General features: G+C 45.6%; 1 protein-coding gene across 1 annotated transcript; it reads right to left on the bottom strand.

Moving 5' to 3' along the window:
- Positions 1–961: 961 nt before the first annotated feature.
- Positions 962–8,366, bottom strand: C1R (complement C1r). The gene is made up of 11 exons (XM_074927381.1): positions 8,295–8,366; positions 7,295–7,523; positions 6,871–7,063; positions 6,546–6,689; positions 6,202–6,398; positions 5,581–5,728; positions 5,375–5,496; positions 4,703–4,781; positions 4,153–4,293; positions 2,476–2,550; positions 962–2,246 (listed from the first exon to the last, which is right to left on the bottom strand). Coding segments are annotated over exons 1-11 (2,133 nt in total). The 5' UTR covers positions 8,297–8,366; the 3' UTR covers positions 962–1,443.
- Positions 8,367–21,049: the final 12,683 nt, after the last annotated feature.

Here is a 21,049-nt window from a genome sequence, read left to right as displayed (position 1 = left end):
TTAAGATGGCTTCTCTGTAATTTTTCACAATTTTTACAAGGATTGAAGATTTGGGTATTTTGTTGTTCTTGTCACCTGTACTCACTGAGCATCCCAGAAATTCCCTGTCCTTCATCTGGAATACCTCATTTTCCCTTCCCTCCTGCAGGCCAGCGTTTATTATCCATTGCTCCTGTAAAACTGGACACCTTGTTTTTCCATGCTCTTGTTGCCTCTCACACTCCCTTCTTGCCCCTACAAATGGGAAAAATCAACAGAATTCTGACCCCTGGAGATCATGGAGGAACTTGTATCAGATGTCCAATTTCACAGATCACTCCCCAGGGTATATTATCTTGAAAGCAAATGAGAGATACTGACACCTGAGAAGATCTGGAGCTGGGTCTCACAGAAAACAATACAAATGCAACTATGACCTTACCCCCAGAGTTCCCCTGTCAAGCTCTTGCAGACTTCAGTTCTCTCAGTGACTCACAAGAAACAGGCAGGTTGTTATGCAGTAGTAAAACTAATCAAGAGACAACTCCAGAGAATACCCACAACACAAGAGGGGTCATCTCTCTGAGTCAGCATTATTTCAGAGCTGCTGTCCTGCAGTCAGATCTTTATTTCATAGAGTATAAAAAAAATGCATCCTCAAATTCTGACCAGTAAATTCCTATCAGCCAGTTCCTGGGCTCTTTTCTCCATGAGATTGGTCATTGTCTTCCCTGTCTTTTGAATGTGGCATCACGCAGAGCACTTATTTTTGCATCCCTTGAAGCCACCTGGAGTTTTAGACAGGGTAATCTAATGGTAGTTTTGTGACATGTGAGCAACTGCCACATGCCACTGCAGGACTGGAAACACTTCAGTGGTAGGTAAAGCAATTCCTATATAAAATCTGCAAGTTGCTTTCAGTGACAGGGAATATTTAGTAGTTGTTAAAGACAGAAAAATGTAACACACCTGGTTTCTCCAGCAATGATTTTAATATTCATAGAATCTCACTGATACCAGTGGGAATATTCATGCTGTACTCAGCACAAAGTACCACATCCTTCAAGAAAGTTTGCTGCCCTGCCACCTCCCCACACAATAGAGTACAAAAGTAGACTGCAGTAGTCTGATGATTTCATCACCACTTCAGACAATAACGTGTTTGCTGTCGTGAGATTTCCTGATATTATTAAGGCTTCATCCAGTAATAAGATTTGGAAGAACTACAACATCCACAAAGGCATCCCACAAGCTGCCAATGGTGCGGCAGCTTTGGTATGTTTTGATGGTACCACCAAAAATTCATCAAACAGTATGGTGGCTTTCAGAAGTGCTTATGATGAAGGTTACATGGTCTGCATGTTTGAAAAGCCTTTGGGATATCATCAAAAGCTTTAGATATGATTTTTGTGTCTGGAAATGTATATGCTATCCGTGATTCTTGAGCTAGAAGGACAGCAATATTCAGAGCCTATCCTCCCTTACTATCCCTTTGATCCAGTCCAAATAATTGAGGATCTTGGTGTAGAAGCCATAACCTTCAGCACAGCCGATACCCCAAGAAACAATACCAGTAGCCACCCAGCGACCACTTGCTGTGTCTAACACTGTGAAGACACTCCCGCTATCCCCCTGGCAGGTATCCTGTTTGACTGTGAGGAAGCCAGCACAGAACATGTTCTCAGAGAAGACCATAGGGATATCTCCCTTCTTACTGTCCAGCCAACTCTGACACTTCTCTTGAGCAACTGCCGGTAGGCTCACATACTTCAAATTATTTGAAATAAAGTTTTTTTCCACACCAAAGCCACTCACGTAGCCCATGTGCCCATCAGTGTAGAACGTGGTGTTGGTAGTATCCGGTAGACAGATGGGCAGAACTGTGGGGCCCAGAGTTACTGGGTGTTTCAGCTCCAGCAGGGCTATGTCCCCATTGAAGTTGTGCTCATCTTTAGGGTTGTAATCTGGATGGATAACGATCCTACGTACAGGGTGGTTACCTATCTTGTGGAGCTCTTCTACCTTGGTGTGGCCAAGGAAAATGTTAGCCTCCTCTGCTAGCTGATCCAGGCTTACATTGTTCTCTCCTGCCCCTTTGGGGAAGATGGTGTGGGCTGCGGTCAGGATCCAGCGATCACCCAGGAGGGCACCACCCCCTCGTCCGTGGATGCCGGTCAGAGCCTGCCAAGGGAAATTGCCTCTCCTTGCTGACTTCCCGCCCAAGATCCGCTGGACTTCAGTAACGGGATTGACAGGCTTCCCACACACTGTGAAGAAATGCAAGGAGGTCATGACACCTTCTGTTGCCCTGGATTGCCTCTCTCTTTCCTATACCATCACTGTTCAATTTCACCTTATTTTTGCTTCCTGGATAGATTTCCCTGCCCTCCCTCACTGATACCATTATCCTCACTCCCCTTACTGCATGTTGTCCCGGCTGTACTGACTGTAAGCATGAATTGGCAAATACCAGACAAAGTCAAAGATTTTACTGACCTGGCAAGCAGGCAGGAATCCTCACCTGGCCATCTTGATCCACCCAGGTTCCCTCAGGAGAGCAGGTGAATTTGTCTATAGGATGAAAGAAAAATGAATGAGACCTAGGCCTGCAGGCATGAGGTGGGAAGAATAGAATAGAATAGAATAGAATAGAATAGAATAGAATAGAATAGAATAGAATAGAATAGAATAGAATAGAATAGGTTTTCAAGGGGTTCCTCTCTCCAAGGTGTTCCACATCCTGCACTCAGCCCTTCCATCCCAAAGACACCCTTTCCCAGGAAAAGCCACCTGTGGTGCAGTCAGGAACATCTCCATCTGGGATAGCAAGTACATCCTGAAGCACCACAGTTCCAGGGGTTCAGTAAAGCTCAGACACTGCTTCTATAGAAGAAAAGCCTGAGGAGCCATCTGAGTGAAGTCTTAACTTCACTCAGCCCACATGCTTACAGAGCACTGTTTCACCTTATTTAGCCCAAAGAAGGGATAGAAGTAGAGACATGGATTTTAGATTCAAGTTTTTGGTCTCTGTAGTTTGCCGAGAGTGGGACAAGCCGGTTTGTTCCAGAAACAGGAAAAAGATGAGTTAGTTACTGTACACGCTAACTATCTCTTTCTGAGGCTGTATTGCAGGTCAGCTAATTCGCATGTCACCTCTTAGTACAAACTCCACTACCTCCAACATCCTTGCTTTTCTTAGAAAGTTTGTGCCGGTGGCTAGAAGTAATTTATATACAATTTATCTTGGTAGTAAATGCTTCCAAGAAAGTGTTTGCTCAAAATTGACTACATCATGATGACTCCCCATCAGAATTTGCCTGGTGCTGATATTTACTTACTCCTGATTTTTTTCCTGATGAGATTGAGCTCTGACTTTTTTTATGAAGGAGTTAAACTCAGATGCAAGAATAACCAAATTAAATATTAGTAGCAACTTAAAGAACTCCATAGCTGCTTGCTCCTGGCCCCAGTGGTAGCATGTCACCTCTCTCAAGCATGCTGGCACAACTGTGTGTCCATGCTGGCAACCATATCCAGGAACTGATTCAGCTTAAAAATCCACATTTTCTTGCAGAGGCTAAATGAGCAGCCAAGGCAAGGAAATCATGAACTCCATATACTGTTCTTGTAACCAAATCTCCTGTGTCATCAAATCATGTCTCAGGTGCAAAAACATGGTATGTGAATGGTTTTGAACGCTGCCTTAATTTTTCTGACCTGATGCATAAAAATAGATTTTTTTATATGTATGTTATTTAGCCCTTAGATGTTTCTGCTGCTGAACAATATCCCAAAGAGGTAAACAGTGTTACAGTGGAGTGGAGTACGAGTTTATTTGCATCTGTAGCAACTTGGACTGGTGTGGTGACCTTTCAGAATTTTGGTGATTTCCAGACACTATGCCTCAAATTTCAGCAAAAGAATGAAATCCACTAGAGAAGAATAGATCATGACTACAGATGAGAGAATAAGATCTTCTGCAAAAGTTAAGGAGAGCATGGCGGAGGGATGTGAGGGACTCTGGGAACAGGCTAAGACAACAAGCCTCAGGAGCTATGCTGCAGAGCTGAGGAAAGATTGGAGAGCCTTCCCTAAGCCTGGGGAAATCCAACTGGAAATCTGAGAGGGCTTTTCACGCACCGATTTCAGTATCTGTGTGGGATTAGGACTCACCACCACCTGTTCCAGTGACAATGTGATAATATGGCTCATTGCATTGGTATGTGATCACTGACTGGTAGTCGTTGTTTGCAGGTTTGTTAACATAGCTGAATGCCCCATTGGTCAGCTCTGTAGGGTTGCCACAGTTTACAACTACAGAAAAGAGAAAAAAAAAAAAAAAGATGAATCAAAGACAGGCTTACTGACTGCAGGTTTAGGTTTGACTTGAATTGTAGCCATGATGACCAGTTAGTACAGCGGGCAGAGAGAAGTTGTTCCAAAATGGATCCTGGACTGGGATCTCTTGCTTTTAGATGTTACAACATTATAGCAAATCTTTAGTGATATTTTATACATTTTTGTAAGGAAGGAAAAAGATTTAATTTTTTGCAAGCAGAAAAATGTAATGAAAGTCAACAGTGGACTGCCACGGGTCCTTCCAACCAGCATATCCATGAGTCTACGGCCACAGAGAAATTGAGTCATAGAGGCTGAACTCCCCATGTTCTTGGAAGGGGAAAGCCACAGTGGGGGGCTTAATGCCCATTCTCAGATCACTCACTTTCACAGCGGGGCATGGATTGATGCCATGTCCCATCAGCCTGGCAGACAGCCGTGAAGGACAGCAGCTTTCGGTTGCCCTGCATGGAAGAGAAAAACATCTCTGTTGGTTGTACAGAGCCTTACATTCCTTTCCCCACATTAAAATATTATTCTCCATGCCCATCTTTTCACTGCTGTCCAATAGTTGCCCCTCTGCAGTCTGTTCCAGTTGCTGTTCTCTCCCTTTGCTGCCTTCCCTCTATCCTGTGTTTGCCACAGGCTACAAATTTTTCATAGCAGGCCAAGGTATCAGCAGCCAGCAACCATAAAACTATGACAAGTCTGAGGTGCTGCCCAGTCTTGGTGACAGGATGGCAAGGGAGGCAGGTAACATCTGCTTCAAGTCTGATTTCATATCCTTCCAAAGAGATATTCTTGTTTACCAGTGTTTCCTGGGATCTTTGTCTCTCATCTTCTACCAGGGCTTCGTGACACAGTAACTACATAAGGAAGGGAGCTAGGAAAGGAGAAACCACTGAAAGAAAGCTGATAGAAGCAAGGAAGAAACAGAAATTGCAAGAGGTTGACAAGAGTGAAATCTACAAATAAAGTTTTACTGAAAGGTGAGAGACTTACACAAACGGAAGTGAAGCCAGAATATGGCTGAAGGGAGCAGGAGAAGGGATCTCACCTCCATCAGGTTGTACCCAGTCTTGCAGCTGACAACAAAATAGTCCTGAAATTGATACACAGGCTGCAGGTCTCTGATGACAGTAAACTGATCCTGTGGGACAGGCTGTGGGCACCGTATTTCTGTTAGAGAATGGGACAAAGTAAGTTGATATTAACAAATGGTGTCGATAGGCTGTAGTAGCCCCTGGGGAAGAAATGTCTTACTCTCCGAGGTGTAGTGGATCTTCCAGCCACGGCTGAACCCTGACTCATCGGTGAGGAAGAGTATGTCCACCTCATTGCTGTTGGTTTCAATGCTGCCAGGTGACTCCTTGCCACAGAATTCACCAATCTCTCTCCCTCGCACTTGGATCTGATGAAGAAAACGTGTATCACAGGGACAGAAACACACATGCCTCTGCTCCAGTATCCTTCTTTCAGGCAAGTTTGCCACAGTGCTTATGGTGGTGAATAGGGCTGGTTGTCTGACCCATCTTTGCTGATCAGAACAAGTGGCTGACCTACCACAAGCTCTGCTTCTCCCTTATCATGGCAATCAGAGCTATCAACCCCTTCTAATCCTGAGATTAAATCAACAGGAAATAAAACTGGAAGAAGGACAATTTATTTGGCTCCACTCACAGGGGCCTGTGATCCAGAGCCTCTGACCTCAGGACAATGGTAATTAAGTGCACTGAGGGAGGGACAAGGGAAGAGCTCAGTCTTTCACGCTGGGGCATTCTCCCTATACCGATCCCGTATTTCTCATCCAAATAGTGGTGTCCCCACAATTCCTGTCCAGGTCTGGCAGCACAGTTGAAAGTAGAGTTTGCTAATCTCCAGTACCTTGAGCTGGTCATAAGGACAGTAGACTTGCTGGTGGTCATCAATCTCAAAGGGTTCCAAGAACTTGAGGATGATAGACAGACCTTTTTGTAGACGGATGCTGTAGTTACATCGGAGGTCTTCAGGATAGGGCTGGGGGTACTCAGGGCTGCTCAGGTACCCAGATGCTTCTGTGAATAACTCACTGCTGCACTCCGCTAGTGTACAGGAAGAAAGTAGAGGTCACACTGTGCAGCTGTGTCTTATGCAGCCCTGTAAGCTGCTCCCTAAGTCACTTTTCCCACCCTTCCTGGCTGAAGGGGTCCTTTCCTGGAACCCTCTCATCTTTCAAAATTTCAGTTTACCTTTGCAGGAGTGGTGGTCGTTCTGAAGCTGGTAGCCAGTCCGACAAGAGCAGAAGTAGCCACCCACATAGTTGTGGCAGAAGTGTTGGCACTGAGGCCTTTCATCTTTCTCAGCAGCGTTCTTAGGGTCACATTCATCAAGATCTGAAGACATAGGAGACGCAGGGGCAAGGGGAGGCAAGTGTTAAACCTCTCTGCTGTGCACTAAAAGTACATAGAGATCCATATCCTTGCCTGCAGCTTCTCTTTATTTGCCTGACAAGGAGGAAAATTGGTTGGATCCACTCAAGCTTCTCTCTGCATGCTGAGGGTATTGCCTACTCACCCACAGCTTGGTAATAGGCCAGGAAGCCCCTGTAGGGAATCACTGTGCCATTGTCTTCATTGGAGAAATCTGAGCGAAACGCCAGGTGCATCCTGTTCCCTGTGGATACAAACTCCTTTCTTCCTGGGTGATTGCCTCTGGTTGACCCAAGCTGGCCACAGTATCGGCCCAAGTCCTTCTTGTCTGCTTTGATCTGTCAAGGTTAAAGGGAAATCACTGTAGCCTCATAAAATTTAGCCTGCTCCACGCATCACTATTACCCAGCTATGAGTTGCCAGTATCTTCTCCACCCATTTCTATCTTTAACTCCTTCCCTTTCCTTTGTGGGAAGCATGAGAGGAGGCATGGTGAACGCAGAGCATGTGCTGGCCACTAGATTCCCATCTCCAGCCACCCCTTGGCCCAGATGTATATATGCACATACCTTAACATAGTCATAGAAGCAGGACTCAGATGGCTCCAGGTCAAAATATCTGAAGGTCAGCTTCACCACATAGCCTTTTGGGATGTGGATATCCCAGACGCTGATGTTATTGTTGGGATATGGCTTTGGATAACTGGGGGATCTGATCTCCCCAAAAAGCCTTCCTGGGACTGGACTGGAACTGATCACTCCAAAAAAGAGGAAGGCCCACAAGAGAAAAGGAATGTGCCTGTGAACATGGCAAGTAAACTAAGACATTGCACAAAATCAGGTCATCCAAAATCAGGGGAGACTGCACAAGTGACTTGTGAACTGTCTAATGGAATCCAATCCAAGTTGCAGGTCCAACTCCTGGCTAGGATCGCTCAGGCACAAGGAGGACAGCTGGAATGAAGCACTACCCAGGTTCCAGCAAGGCACTGTGACCTAGCCAAATAAATTCATCAACCTAGGACACAGTTTGAAGGAGCTTGGGTGAAGTCCCTGACCAACATCTGCTTGTTCCCAGCAGTCATGGGGCTGGACCCCTTACAACCAAAGTTTGGCTCCTTTTGGCTCTGGGCCAGAGGTAATTTCTGGTTATTGCTAGTTTAGGACCTTTGCCTAGTTCATTTGGTGAGAATCTGAAGATCTCAAGCTCAGTCTGCTGAGGAGCAGCCTTGCCATGGCTGCTGGGCAGCTCTCTGCCCAGTCCTGCCTTGATCTCTCTCCTCCAGAAGTTGGCACTCATCTTTTTTTCCTCATTCTGAAGATCTGCCCTCTTCCCCTCTGAGGAACGGGACTATCGGTGTTCCTCCCAGACAAGCTCACCGCCCGCATCTCATGAAAACATCAGCCCGGAAGATCCTTTCCTCCTCGGCCCTATGTGCCAGCAAAGTAATGGAGGAACAGCGAGCATGAGCTTATCCCTTTTGACCCCTTCTCCTTCCTGGAGGGGTCTAGCCCTCCCGTTCCAGCCCCGCAATGATGTGCCCCCCCCCCCCCGTCGCCCACCACTCACATGTCTATGCGTTCTCCTGCCGCGCCCGCAGCCCGGCCCGTCCTCCCGCTGCCCCGGCTGCAGCTCCGGAGCGGCGGGCAGCGGCGAGCCCGGGGGGCGGGCAGGTAGGAGGGGAAAGCCGGAGGGAGGGGAGAGAAAGCCGGGCTGGAAGCAGCCCCCGCCGCCTGGTGCCTGCTGCCCTCTGCTGCCGAGCCGCTGCCCCTCCGACCCCGCCCCGTCCCTGCAAACCCGGGCGCCGGGGAGTGCTTTTGGGGGGCTCTCACCCCTCAGCCAGGCAGGGTCCATCGGTCTCTTCTGGGCCAAAAAGCAGAAAGAGGACTGCTGGAGACCCTTCCTCGGGTTTGAGCTGCAATCTGGCAGCTGCTTTGAGTTTGGTCCCCCCTAAAGATCTCCCAGGAAGCCTTCCCCACTCCTTCTGGGCAGTTCTCTGGTGTAGGAAGACCAGAAATTTTAGTCTTAAATTAATTTAAGCTTAAAAAAAATACTAATCACACTGTCAAAAAAGTCAAGCTTTCTCTTCTGGTTTGCTGAAGAGCACTTCAGAGTTTTTTTGGCGTGGGAACTGGGAGCTTCTTCAGGGAAAGCAAGAAACCTCAGGCATTGGCATTGAATAGATGCTAAGAAAAATGAACAAACCTATGGAATTAAAAGCATTCTGAGAAAAGTCCCTTTTGAAATGCCCTTCTTGCTGTTCTGTACTCATTTTTTGAAGAAAAAATACAGATAAGGCCTTCAGTATTTAATGAGGAAATGAGAAAAGTTAGCAACCTACAAACACATTTCCGGCTTTGATCAACATAGCGCCCAAGACATCTATTGTGAGCCACCAACTTTGTGAAGTTTAAAATTTCTTTGCTTTCAGATTTCGATGTAAGAGGTAAACCACCATTTTAATATTTTCCCTTAGAATTATGGGTGGCTTCAGAGAAATTAGCAAGTTTCTTGCATTGAAATCACAGGAAATAATTCACAGCTACAAAAATATGTTGAATGAAGATCAAAATAGTGTTACAAAGAATGAAGAAAGCATCTTTATGGAAAAGTACTAGTGAACCTGCTCATCAAACGTATTTGAATTATTATCTGCAAAAGATCACATCAACATGTAATTAGTGGCTCTGGAATAACAGCATATGGCCCCACACGTCAGAATTAAGATTAAGGGGGAACATTACCCCAGTACTTCCTGACATCCAAATATCTCCCCTGCATGACGAACATCCTTGAGCAGGCTGTGCCAGAGCAGGTTCTGCTGGCTTACTGTCCCACCAGAAGGGAAGCTTTTACTCAGAGACCACATCTGGAAAGTAACTGGCGAGCACGGGAAACTACTTTCTGGGGGATCTACTGTGGACAGGTCACTGATGGGAAGAGTGTTCCCTGGCAAAGCATGGGTGGACAGAGATGACTGAGGAGCATTTGTAAGGAAGCTGAACATTTCAGTGTGCTCTTGATAAGGAATCTTCTATCCAGAGGGCACTATTGGGAGTTCCCCGTGGCGCTTTCAAGGCACATCTCCCATGTCTTCATTTCCTCCCCCCGCCCAGATAACATCATCTGGGTTACTAGGAGAGTACTTCAGCTGGTGAGGCTGGGGATATGCCTAACTGGAGCAGCCCACCTCTAATATATGGCCCATAGACCCACCTGATTTAGACAACCCCCTCAGACTTGCTCCAGTGCTCCCACTGGTGGCGTTCCCCTTGAGATGCTCTGTGCAATCCTCTTTATGTTAGGTAGGAGCTAGGAAATACCTGATACCATTTTTTTCCTCGGGAGGATGTCTGTGCCTTTCTTCGCCTAAGGGCAGATTACATGTAGGCTCACAGAATACATGTAGGACTAACAGAATGCCAAAATTAGCTCCTGTTTGCTGCCTTTGTGACTCAGCTGGGTTACAAGAGGACTGGACAATAAATCCAAACAATATCAGAGCAAAGTAAAGAAACTGTAGATCTTCAGCACAGTCAAAGACGCCAACATTCTCTCATGGAGAGTGACTCCTACTGTGAATACAGTGTGTTGCAGGAGGTCATTGGAAAGACATTCTACAGCCTTAGAATCATCCTCTGATGTTCAGACCCTCTCACCCACTGAGAAGAAGATGACTTGGATACTTTATCCTCAAACCTGAAGCAAGGTGGACAGAGAAATACCTTTCTTGGTCCTCCTACAGCTTCACCACCTACCTACAGTACACCAGGGCCACAGACCAAGGCTCAGCTGTAAACATGGAGCTGCCTTCCCAGGGCAGTCTACCTTCAACCCTTTGGTTTGACTACCTTTTGGGGATGCTCCACCACTAGCCATAGGGCTTGGGCTTCACACAGACAGGCCTGTGCTATCCAGTGGCTTACCATTTTTTCCGACAAATCATGCCACTCCTGCAGCTCTGGCTGATAGGTAGATGACCTGCACCAAAAGAAGGCTTAGTACTCTAAGAGTGGGTCTTCCCCCTGCTATGAGATGGTGACCATCATCATCATCTCGGTAGTCTGTTTCTGCAGCTTCTAAATCAAGGATCAAAGCCAAATATAATACCCCAGAAGGGATGTAGCTCTGCAACACTAGCCACTCAGCAAGGGGCAAGAACAAAGAGAGTGTCATCCCAGTATCACGCCTTATCTCCTGCTTTACGCTGGCATCCTCACCTCCCACAGGCTCATGTCTCAGTGATACAGTACTGTTGTGCAAAGTCAGCCTCTGACTTAGGCATCACACCTATAGCATGATTACAAAAGAAAAAGCAGTGAATTAGTAGTGCTGGTAATTACTAACTGAAGTTGGAATACTGTTGCCTAATGATGCTTAACGACCTGGCTCAGGGAAAAACAACATGGAGGCCAACTCCAGGCCACTCGGTCCATCTGCACACAGACATCAATGTGATGGATGGCAAATGGCGTTTATTATCGTATAACACCACTTTTTATACCCTGGGTTTATGACGTCACATCCGTCTGCCTACGTCTTATCTTCCCGTACAATGCGATATCTTCTGAGCGCCAGACCCTAACTCCCACAGAATACTATTCCTTATGATTGTAATGACTGTGGACTACATCAAGTGGGTATGATTCCTATCTATGGTTTTGTCACAACCATATGTTTCCTGAAGACAAGAGGTTGTCAGATATCTGATGGCTGGCGACCAGTCAGAAGAAACAAACTCAGCATATCACCTCACAGGCTTACATGACAATTACGTGGATGGTTGCCATGCCAGTGGAAGAGTCTGGCTAACCACCTCAAGGAATTACCTGTCTGCCATCAAACCAGAATGTAAACTCCAAAAATGAAAGTTTGTATCAGGTTTTGTGTGAGAGACGAGAAACCAGGCCTGTGAGAAACTAAGACAAACAGCCTGGGAAAGCAAAAGTTGAGGCTGATTGAAGAAATGCCTCAAACACTCGCAAGACAAAACTATGAGTCACAGGATGCATTCTGTGGAGGCCGATGCTGATAACGCTGCCTGATGTAGCTGGGGGAGAGAGCCCTGTGGAGACAGGACGGCTCTCCTCTGGGGCACCTGGGCAAATTTCAAGGGCCATCCGTCCAGTGAATTACCCTTGCTTCATTATCCACAAAATGCATATTAAAGTTAACACCTCTCAATATGCTAACGAGAGCTGTCATGATCATGCTAATTACATCATCCCATGAAACACCTTACCCCTCTCCGTACATGGGATACGTAGGTCTGTGGGCCGACCTAGGGGACGGACCCAAGGAAAGTGGGTATAAATCAAAGGGGAGAAGAAAGGACTCTCTCTCTGCCCCTCTCTCTCTTGCCCCCCGGCTGTCTGGAGAGAGCAGTGAAGCGAAGAAGACGGATGCCAGCGAAAAAGACGGCCGCCTCCTGGAACCCTCGCTGGTGGGATCAGTGCAGGAACCCAGACCGGTGATCTGTATTTCCTCATTCCCTCTATCTCCCTCTTTTCCTTTTTCTATTAAGAAATGCAAGGCATATTATATTGCTTGCCACAACTTGCTCTGTACTTAGCCAATTATCGTGTGTTCAATTAGTACATTGTAGGTAGTTAATAAATGCTTGAACTTGGAGACTTGTCCGCTCCAATTGGGGATGTGTGAATCTGAGTCACTTGTCCCCCTCATCTGAGCGGGACGTGACATTAAATTGGCATAGTTGGCAGGATCCCCTTCGGTGTCGGAAAGTCTTGTGAAATAGTGGTTCTCCATCCGACAAACTCGGACAGGCAGAACTGGGAATTGGCCCCTCAGCTCTAAGCTGGGAGAGGGTCAGAGGGATACTGATTCTCTATCTGATAAGGACCGGGAGAATCGGGAAGTGACCTCTCAGCTCTAAGCCGGGAGAGGTTCGAGCAGTTGCAAGCCATGACTGGCCAGGAAATGTTGGTGCTTGACTGCTCCCCTATTTTTGAGAAGCTGAAGGAGTATAAGGCTTGTTCTCCTCCTTTAGTAGAGGTTTGGGCCCACGATAATTGGCAAAATCCAGAAGCAGTGGCGAGCTATATCAGTGTGCTTGCAGGGGTGAAAGGGTTGCGACCAGGCAAAGGAAAAGCTGTAGAGTGTGCTGTATTAGGGGCAGCACTGACTGCAGCCCAAAAAGATGAACATGTTAAGAAACAATTAGAAAGGGAAATGATCGAATCCCTACAAGATCTGGTAAAAGCTCTCCAGGATCAATTGGTTGAGGAACGTAAAGTTACTAAACAAAAAGCTAAACTCTGTCAAGAGCAAACTGAAGTTTTGAAAAGTCAGTTAGCTGATGAGCATAACACCACTCAGTGACTTCACACAGCTCTGTTAGATGCCTTGGACCAAGAAAAAATCTCACAGTCTGAAAAAGAGATGAATGAACAAGAAACCTGCAACCGGACAGATCTTGGCTCTGTTCCGGATAGTGAACAGGGAGTTACAAGTCTGGCAAAATCAGCAGCCAGACCCTTGTACCCAACAAAGGATTTTGAGATAAGCCGAGAGATTAATTACCCCAAAAATGAGGGGGCAAATTTAAGACCATTAATTAAAACAGAGACCACCGAGGGTCAGGGTGGAAGAGCTCCGCAGGTCACCACTCGAACTACACCGTACCCAGCAAATGAGCTTGCAAAAATTCAGGAGAAATATACCAGACGAGCTCATGAAACTGAGACTGAATATGTGCGGAGGGTATCTTTGACTGGTGGCAGCCGATTTTTGTTATCAGAAGATGAGGTCCAGGGGTACTGGGGGCCAGGGGTTTTCTTAGTTTCTGACGACCAGAAAGAGCCGTGGTCGTTAACTCAACGAGCTGCTTATTGGGCTGGAAGTCTGGACCCCTTAGAAGGGGGGGATCCAGTATGTATTGAGACCCCAACCATAAATCATTTGACTGAAAGTCTGCAGAAGGCTGCTTGTCTCCAATTAATGCATGACAGGCGTTTGGTTCCTCAGCAGCCTTCCCCGATGCTATTAATTGCTAAACCCGGTCAAATGACTCCCCTGATTCGGGGCTTGCCAGACTCTTTGAAATCACATGCAATACAATTACAAGATCGTTTGCGGATTGCATTAGCCCCACAGTGGGGGAGACAGGGAAGGGGAGAGCCCATGACTTGGGGAGAGATAGCTCAGGACTTAATAAATTATGGCCGGAGAATGGGCCTTATCAGGGGAATGGGTAAACCTAAGCCCTCCTTACGCGGAATGGAAAAGCAGGAAAATCTGTCTCCTTCCCCTCCGCAAGTTTTAAGAGCAAAGAGAAACCTCTTGTGGATTGAGGGCACAAGACAGGGGATTCCCCGAGAGTTAATGGATGGTCTGCCTACTACAGTTTTAGAAAAGCTCATTCGAGCCTGGAAAGGCAGAAGGAAGCTGCCCCCCCCAACCGAGCAGACCTTTCTGACAAAGGGAGGGACAGAACTGAAAACTAAGGAGATGGTGGTAATTGCTTCTCAAACACCAACTGCCCCTGAAGAGGACTTGATTGATTTAGGGTCGGGAAACTGGATGTGCCATCCCCAGTAAGTGAGCCGGGGGATGGCGGGTGGGTCCACTTAAGGAGGCTCACAGAGAATACTAAGGGAGACTTGTTGATTACTTTTCTGCTCGTCCCCCTTAAAACTCCAGTTACATTTCTAGTAGATATGGGTGCTCAGGTCTCAGCACTCCAAACTGATGTTGCCAAGCAGAATGGCATAATTGCTGGCAAAAAGCAGATTTAGGTTACAGATGTTTTCAGGGACTCTAAGCCACAGCTGACTGCTCGGGTGAAATGCTGGTTACCTGGGAATGAAACTGCAACAGAAACTATTATGATTCTGGGAAATTTTCCCACAAATATCCTGGGACTTGACCTATTGAAGGGAGAAGCCTGGGTAGATTCAAAAGGAAGAAAATGGAAATTTGGGTCCCTGACTGCCTCTATAAGACTTTTACAGCAAGCACCTGCACTTCCTCCTAAAATTGTTAATGTGAAAAAGAGACTAAAGACTTTGCAAACCTGCTCCATTATCCTGGACAACCTGTTCTAGTAGACTTGCCCACTGTGGGGCAAGTACCCTGTCGACGGATAAAGCCCGGGTATCAAGAATAACACCAATATGGTTTGCCAGCTTGATCCAATTTTATTAAGTACAGAGCATCTTATATACTACTAGGGAGTGATCACATACAGCTAAACAAGCTGTGATTGGTTCTAAGCTACTGTCCACACAATATAACTCATATTTCATTGGTACAACACAAAAAGCACGTGCAAAAAGCACGAGCCTATGGACCTCCTACTTGACGGTTCAACTTCACCCCATATCTCTAGTTAAGGAATTTGATGAACAATAGCCGTCTATGCAGTGGCAAGCCAGAGAGGAACATTGAACAGTAGTTCTTTACACAGAGGCAGCTAGCAGAGAATTACTCATGTCGGTATCAAGGACCAGGTGGCCGTTATCTTCCAAAAATTTCTCCACATCTCCCCCTTTTTCTTTTTGAACAATCAGGACTTGGCTTGTCACCTTAGTGATGAATCGCTTGATACATGAAATGCTAATACCTATTATAAACATTGCAATCATAACATAGAAGCAAAATCGAATCAATTCCTGCAACAAGCTACCTAACCAAAAAGGAAGATTCCATTTTCCGAAAAGAGTCTGAAGCCAACTATCAAATCCAGAGCGATGTTGCTGAATGTGCTGTATATTCTGTTTCATTAGGCTAAGTGCCTTGTGAATGGATTCGGAATTATCAGACAGATTCATACAACACATTCCATCAAAATCTTCACAACCATGTCCTTGTGCCAATAGTAAGAAATCAATTGCTGCTCTATTTTGTAACATGGCATGTCTAACACTATCTACATCGGTTAGTAAAGCTGAAATGATCTCTGAGGTTAGATTAAATTGCTTTACACTCCAACAAGCCAATTTTTCTAAGTTAACTAAAGCATTTGCAGAAGCAATACCTGGTGCTAACAAGGAGGCAAAAAAATAACTGAGTTCTACTCATTAACTCCACGTTGTCCTTGCAGTCTTCAGTCAGGATTTTTAGAGATCGTGCTTTCCTTCTACCTTGTGTGAGATCATGCTGACTGGGTGCAAACCATGTAAGTCTCCCTATGTAACAAGGTCCTCCAAAGGCATATCCTGGGGTGCCTCCCCAGGCTCGATCTCCACAAATCAAAAAATACCCTTTGGGCAACATTTTAGCACTACCATTATTCCATATTCCTTTTTCTGGTAATTGTGAACCTAAAAATCCAGAAGCCTCTATGCTTCCACAATAATTACTAAAAGATGTGAACCAGGCCATGGAGAAGAAACATCAGTAGCATAGGGCAAACGACTATATGCCAAGTCTGGCTGAAGTCTGGCCAGACTGATGTTTGAGGAGTGTAAATGAGTATCAAATGTTGCAAAAGAAAAACATCCCCATGGCATTCCTCCTGTGCTTTTACTTTCATGAGCCATAAGGGATCCTTTTAATTCTAATTCTTGTATTGGATTCAGGGTACTGATGTTGAGACTATTGATTATTCGTCCTTGAAATAAAGGCCAAGACAGATCATGACATGTTTGTGTACGGTTATAGATGGTCATGCAATACCTTATGACATCATGAAAAACATCCTGAGCCTGAGTAAAGTTGATAATCATACCATCAAAATCCTTAAGGTCAAAATAGGCATATCCAATTAAACATGTTCTAAAAGGATCAGTGGCAGAAGCAAGGCTCAAACAAAATGAATCTTGGCCAGTTTGATTCGCCCATGTAACCCACATATTTGTTCTGACATCAGTTTTTGTCAAATCTGATATTACTAATGTTAACACAATAAAATGCACATTAATGATAACCACATCATGATAGCCTAATGGCGTTTTCTTCTTTTAGTTTTACGCTTCCATGCAAATCTTTTTGCACAATTCGCTTTAGTTCTTTCCCATAATGAGTCAGAAACTGTCCAAATATAAGGTACTAACAAATCCTTAGCGCATTCAGTGTTGATTAACTCGACATCCAAGGCCTGCTGTTGAAGCCGATCTATCAAGTCCAAATAAGCTGTAGCTAGTTTTTCCACTCTATTTTCATGAGTAATGGACAATATATGCAAAAGATCATGTGCAGTGTGAGGTGCTGCAGAATTACAGCGCTGACATCCTTGATGACAAAACTCAGATCTTACCCAAAATTTATCCTCACAGGATTTACAATATACCAAAACCCACAGTTTGCACGTTTGGCAAACACAGCAAGTTATCGAGTTCATTTACATATCACTGCACGAGTTCATTTGTTGGAATCCTCAAAAGGTCACTGCTGTCTGTCTTACCCCTGTATTTCAGGTGACACCTGTGTCTTGATCTTCCTTGTCTGCCTCCTTCTGGTCGTTTACGGGTGATTCGTTCGACTCTGTGTTATCTGATTGTAACGCCTCTATTGCTGCAGCGGCAACCTTCCGCTCAGCTTTCATCTCTTGCAAAGCAGTAATCACTTCCAACCACACCGATCCAAGTTCCTTTGCCCTTTTTCCTGCTTTTCCACCCTTTATAGTAAAGTTCCACAGTAAATCTCCTACAGCTCTCCACTCGGACAGATTAAATAACATAGAGGCGCTGAGGCAAAGCTGTTGTTCTTGCCCCCATTGTACCAAGTCCTTTAGCTTGGACTGACTCACATCACTACCTCTCTTAGAAAGTATACTTGTGAGGAGCCGTATCGCTGCTTCCACTTCTTGTGCCATAGCAGCTTACCTTTGCAGAGGACAGCCTGCAGAACCGTCTCCTAACTCCAGAAGTGCATCTGTGCACCGGCTTCTGTGTTTCCCTGCGCCGCTTTTATCCGCAGTTCTCTACTCACCGCCACGTCTCAGTCGATGTTTTAAGAAGAAGACAGTCCCTGTTTGGGTGCCATTTTGTCGACGGATAAAGCCCGGGTATCAAGAATAACACCAATATGGTTTGCCAGCTTGTTCCAATTTTATTAAGTACAGAGCATCTTATATACTACTAGGGAGTGATCACATACAGCTAAACAAGCTGTGATTGGTTCTAAGCTACTGTCCACACAATATAACTCATATTTCATTGGTACAACACAAAAAGCACATGCGAAAAGCACGAGCCTATGGACCTCCTACTTGACGGTTCAACTTCACCCCATATCTCTAGTTAAGGAATTTGATGAACAATAGCCCTCTATGCAGTGGCAAGCCAGAGAGGAACATTGAACAGTAGTTCTTTACACAGAGGCAGCTAGCAGAGAGTTACTCATGTCGGTATCAAGGACCAGGTGGCCGTTATCTTCCAAAAATTTCTCCACAGTACCCCTAACCCTAAAAACTCCCATCAATATCATGCCCATGGGAAAGAATACCATATCAATACCAGGTGGATTGTCCCTTCTTTTTAACCATCATTGTTTTGTTATGCGTATATTTGTTTTACAGGATATTGATCCTGGAAGACCAGAGACCTCTGTTACTTTTAGTGCTTTCAATAGTTACAGGCATTATTGGTTAGTTATTATTTGTAATCTGCTTACATTGTTATATAATTTGTGGAATCATACCTGCTAAGTGTGGAGAATCCACTTATTGGAAGGCTAAGTTGGAGTTATGCCTTAAGTTACCTTATTGGGAATCACCTCCAAAATTAAGGAAGCCTGTAAGTCACCTGTGACTGCACACTGGTGCTTGCAAATATCATATAACCAACAGCAAGATGAAGTAATCAAAGACTAGCTGGAGGGGTCTGGTCCCACAAATTAAGCATTAACAAATTGTACCTGAATATTAAATTGTATTCTCATTTAAATTCTTATTGACCTTCTAATGTGATTGTGTAACCTCAAATAGTTTTAGAAAATTTAACTTAGTATTTATATGTACTAACAAGGTATACCTTTAAGGAATTAAATGTGCAGATCCACCAAGCATCTAGGATGGCGTTGCAGAATCCAGCTAGCATTGCTGAAGGAATATGGACTGTGCGGTGTGCTGAGTCTGACTGAGGGAGAATGCTGCATCCCCATCCACAATGCCACCACCTCTACAGAGGAGACCTGTGCCACAATGAAGAAGATTGCCAACGGGAACAGAAAACTTTCTTGACCAATGAACTGGTTTGATGGATGGAACCCTGGGTCATGAGCAACATCACCGGGATCCTCAGGACTCACGGGGTGGGGAAGACAGCTTGTAAATATTAGTATTGTAATATTGTGCAAAGTTTTGCTTTTCATAGTATGCATTGCAGCAGTTGGATATATACTCTCTTACCTTCTGTCTTCTTTTTCCCTATACCCTTTGAGATCACAATGGTCAAAGAACTTGGAGTGTTTGAGTCATGGGGTGGGATGTGAGAGATGAGAAACCAGGCCTGTGAGAAACTAAGACAAACAGCCTGGGAAAGCAAAAGTTGAGGCTGATTGAAGAAATGCCTCAAACACTCGCAAGACAAAACTATGAGTCACAGGATGCATTCTGTGGAGGCCGAAGCTGATAAGGCTGCCCGATGTAGCTGGGGGAGCCGTCCCTGTGGAGACAGGACGGCTCTCCTCTGGGGCACCTGGGCAAATTTCAAGGGCCATCCGTCCAGTGAATTACCCTTGCTTCATTATCCACAAAATGCATATTAAAGTTAACACCTCTCAATATGCTAACGAGAGCTGTCATGATCATGCTAATTACATCACCCCATGAAACACCTTACCCCTCTCCGTACATGGGATACGTAGGCCTGTGGGTCGACCTAGGGGACGGACCCAAGGAAAGTAGGTATAAATCAAAGGGGAGAAGAAAGGACTCTCTCTCTGCCCCTCTCTCTCTTGCCCCCCGGCTGTCTGGAGAGAGCAGTGAAGCGAAGAAGATGGATGCCAGAGAAAAAGACGGCCGCCTCCTGGAACCCTCGCTGGTGGGATCAGCACAGGAACCCAGACCGGTGATCTGTATTTCCCTATTCCCTCTATCTCCCTCTTTTCCTTTTTCTATTAAGAAATGCAAGGCATATTACATTGCTTGCTACAACTTGCTCTGTACTTAGCCAATTATCGTGTGTTCAATTAGTACATTGTAGGTAGTTAATAAATGCTTGAACTTGGAGACTTGTTGTCCGCTCCAATTGGGGATTTGCGAATCTGAGTCACTTGTCCCCCTCGTCTGAGCGGATATGACATTTTGCTGCAGGGCCTGAAATGAGTTGATCAGCTGTTAATCACACAGTCTGGAAGATATCAGTCTGGACATGGTGATCAGAAGCAGCTCAGAAGGGCTCTTCTTGTATGGAGCAGTATGAAGAGGGCAACAGTTGAACCAGCTTCAGCTGCTGTCAGTCAAAGCTCTACCTTTTGCAACCTTGTGATAGAACAAAGATAAAGCAGAGGCTCCTTATGATAGAAGGAATGATGGGTTGTGGACGTCTGCAGAGAGCAGATAAATGACATGCTGGATGGCATGGCTACGATTGCTCACTGGGTTTGATTGTGTCCCACCCAGTGGTTCCCTTGCATGGTGGATACTGATGGGGTGCTACAGGCTGGAATGTCCTCAGAGACAACCTTGAAGAGCCAGAGGTTGGCATGATAGGGACAGCTGCCAGCCCCTTATCACACATCTGAAGTAATGTTTTTCTCACAGCACTCATCTTTGCAGTTCCCTGAAAGGAAGCTCTTTGGAAAAGACTACGTTTTAGATGAGCTGCTGGAAGAAAAAAAAATGCATTTTTCTCAGCTTGAAAAGGGCCTGTGTTTTCAACATCTGCCTACCTCTTGGTTCTCTGTGATGCCAGTAGCTGTGTACCCTGCCCTTCAACCTTTTTTTGGGGAGCAACCACAAGTGTCCTTCAAAACCGCCAGTGGGCTCGTGCACATCCTGCCAAGTGTCTTCAGTAAAGGACACCCGCGCCTTTGGCACTGGTCTGGCATTTTAGGGGAACTCACCTCCTTTGATTCTGTCCCCTGGTCTCTGATTGTAGAGAGAAGTTGTGAACCAGGGAAACTATGATGGCCACGGGGAGATGCTGCCAGGGACACCAGGAGTGCTGGGGCTAGAGGCAGTAGCTACGGTTTCTTAACACTGGGAGGAGAGCCTGAGCATTCCTCACCGTCGGGACCTTCACAGAGATGAACACGGGGCTAGTTCACTTGCCCCAGCCCTCGGATTTCATAGCATTACAGGAAAATCCATGACTCGGAAGAACAAAGTTGTTTCCTACCCATCCTGCTGGAGGATTCCAGGATCCTGAGAAGAATGAGGTGTCCCCGGGGAACGGGAGAGGATAGCTGGTGTTGGT

This window comes from Athene noctua, chromosome 1, assembly GCF_965140245.1.
Source record: "Athene noctua chromosome 1, bAthNoc1.hap1.1, whole genome shotgun sequence".
Taxonomy (NCBI): Eukaryota; Metazoa; Chordata; class Aves; order Strigiformes; family Strigidae; genus Athene; species Athene noctua.
The sequence above is the reverse complement of the archived record's forward strand: the minus strand, read 5'-3'. Positions and strand labels throughout refer to the sequence as shown.

What these genes read in the sequence shown, in the direction of transcription:
- C1R (XM_074927381.1), bottom strand. An exon ending in GGCCTATTACCAAGCTGTGG is followed by an intron (nt 6,690 to 6,870) that starts GTGAGTAGGCAA and finishes CTATGTCTTCAG; the next exon opens with ATCTTGATGAATGTGACCCT. An exon ending in CTGGGTACAACCTGATGGAG is followed by an intron (nt 4,782 to 5,374) that starts GTGAGATCCCTT and finishes TCTTCCATGCAG; the next exon opens with GGCAACCGAAAGCTGCTGTC.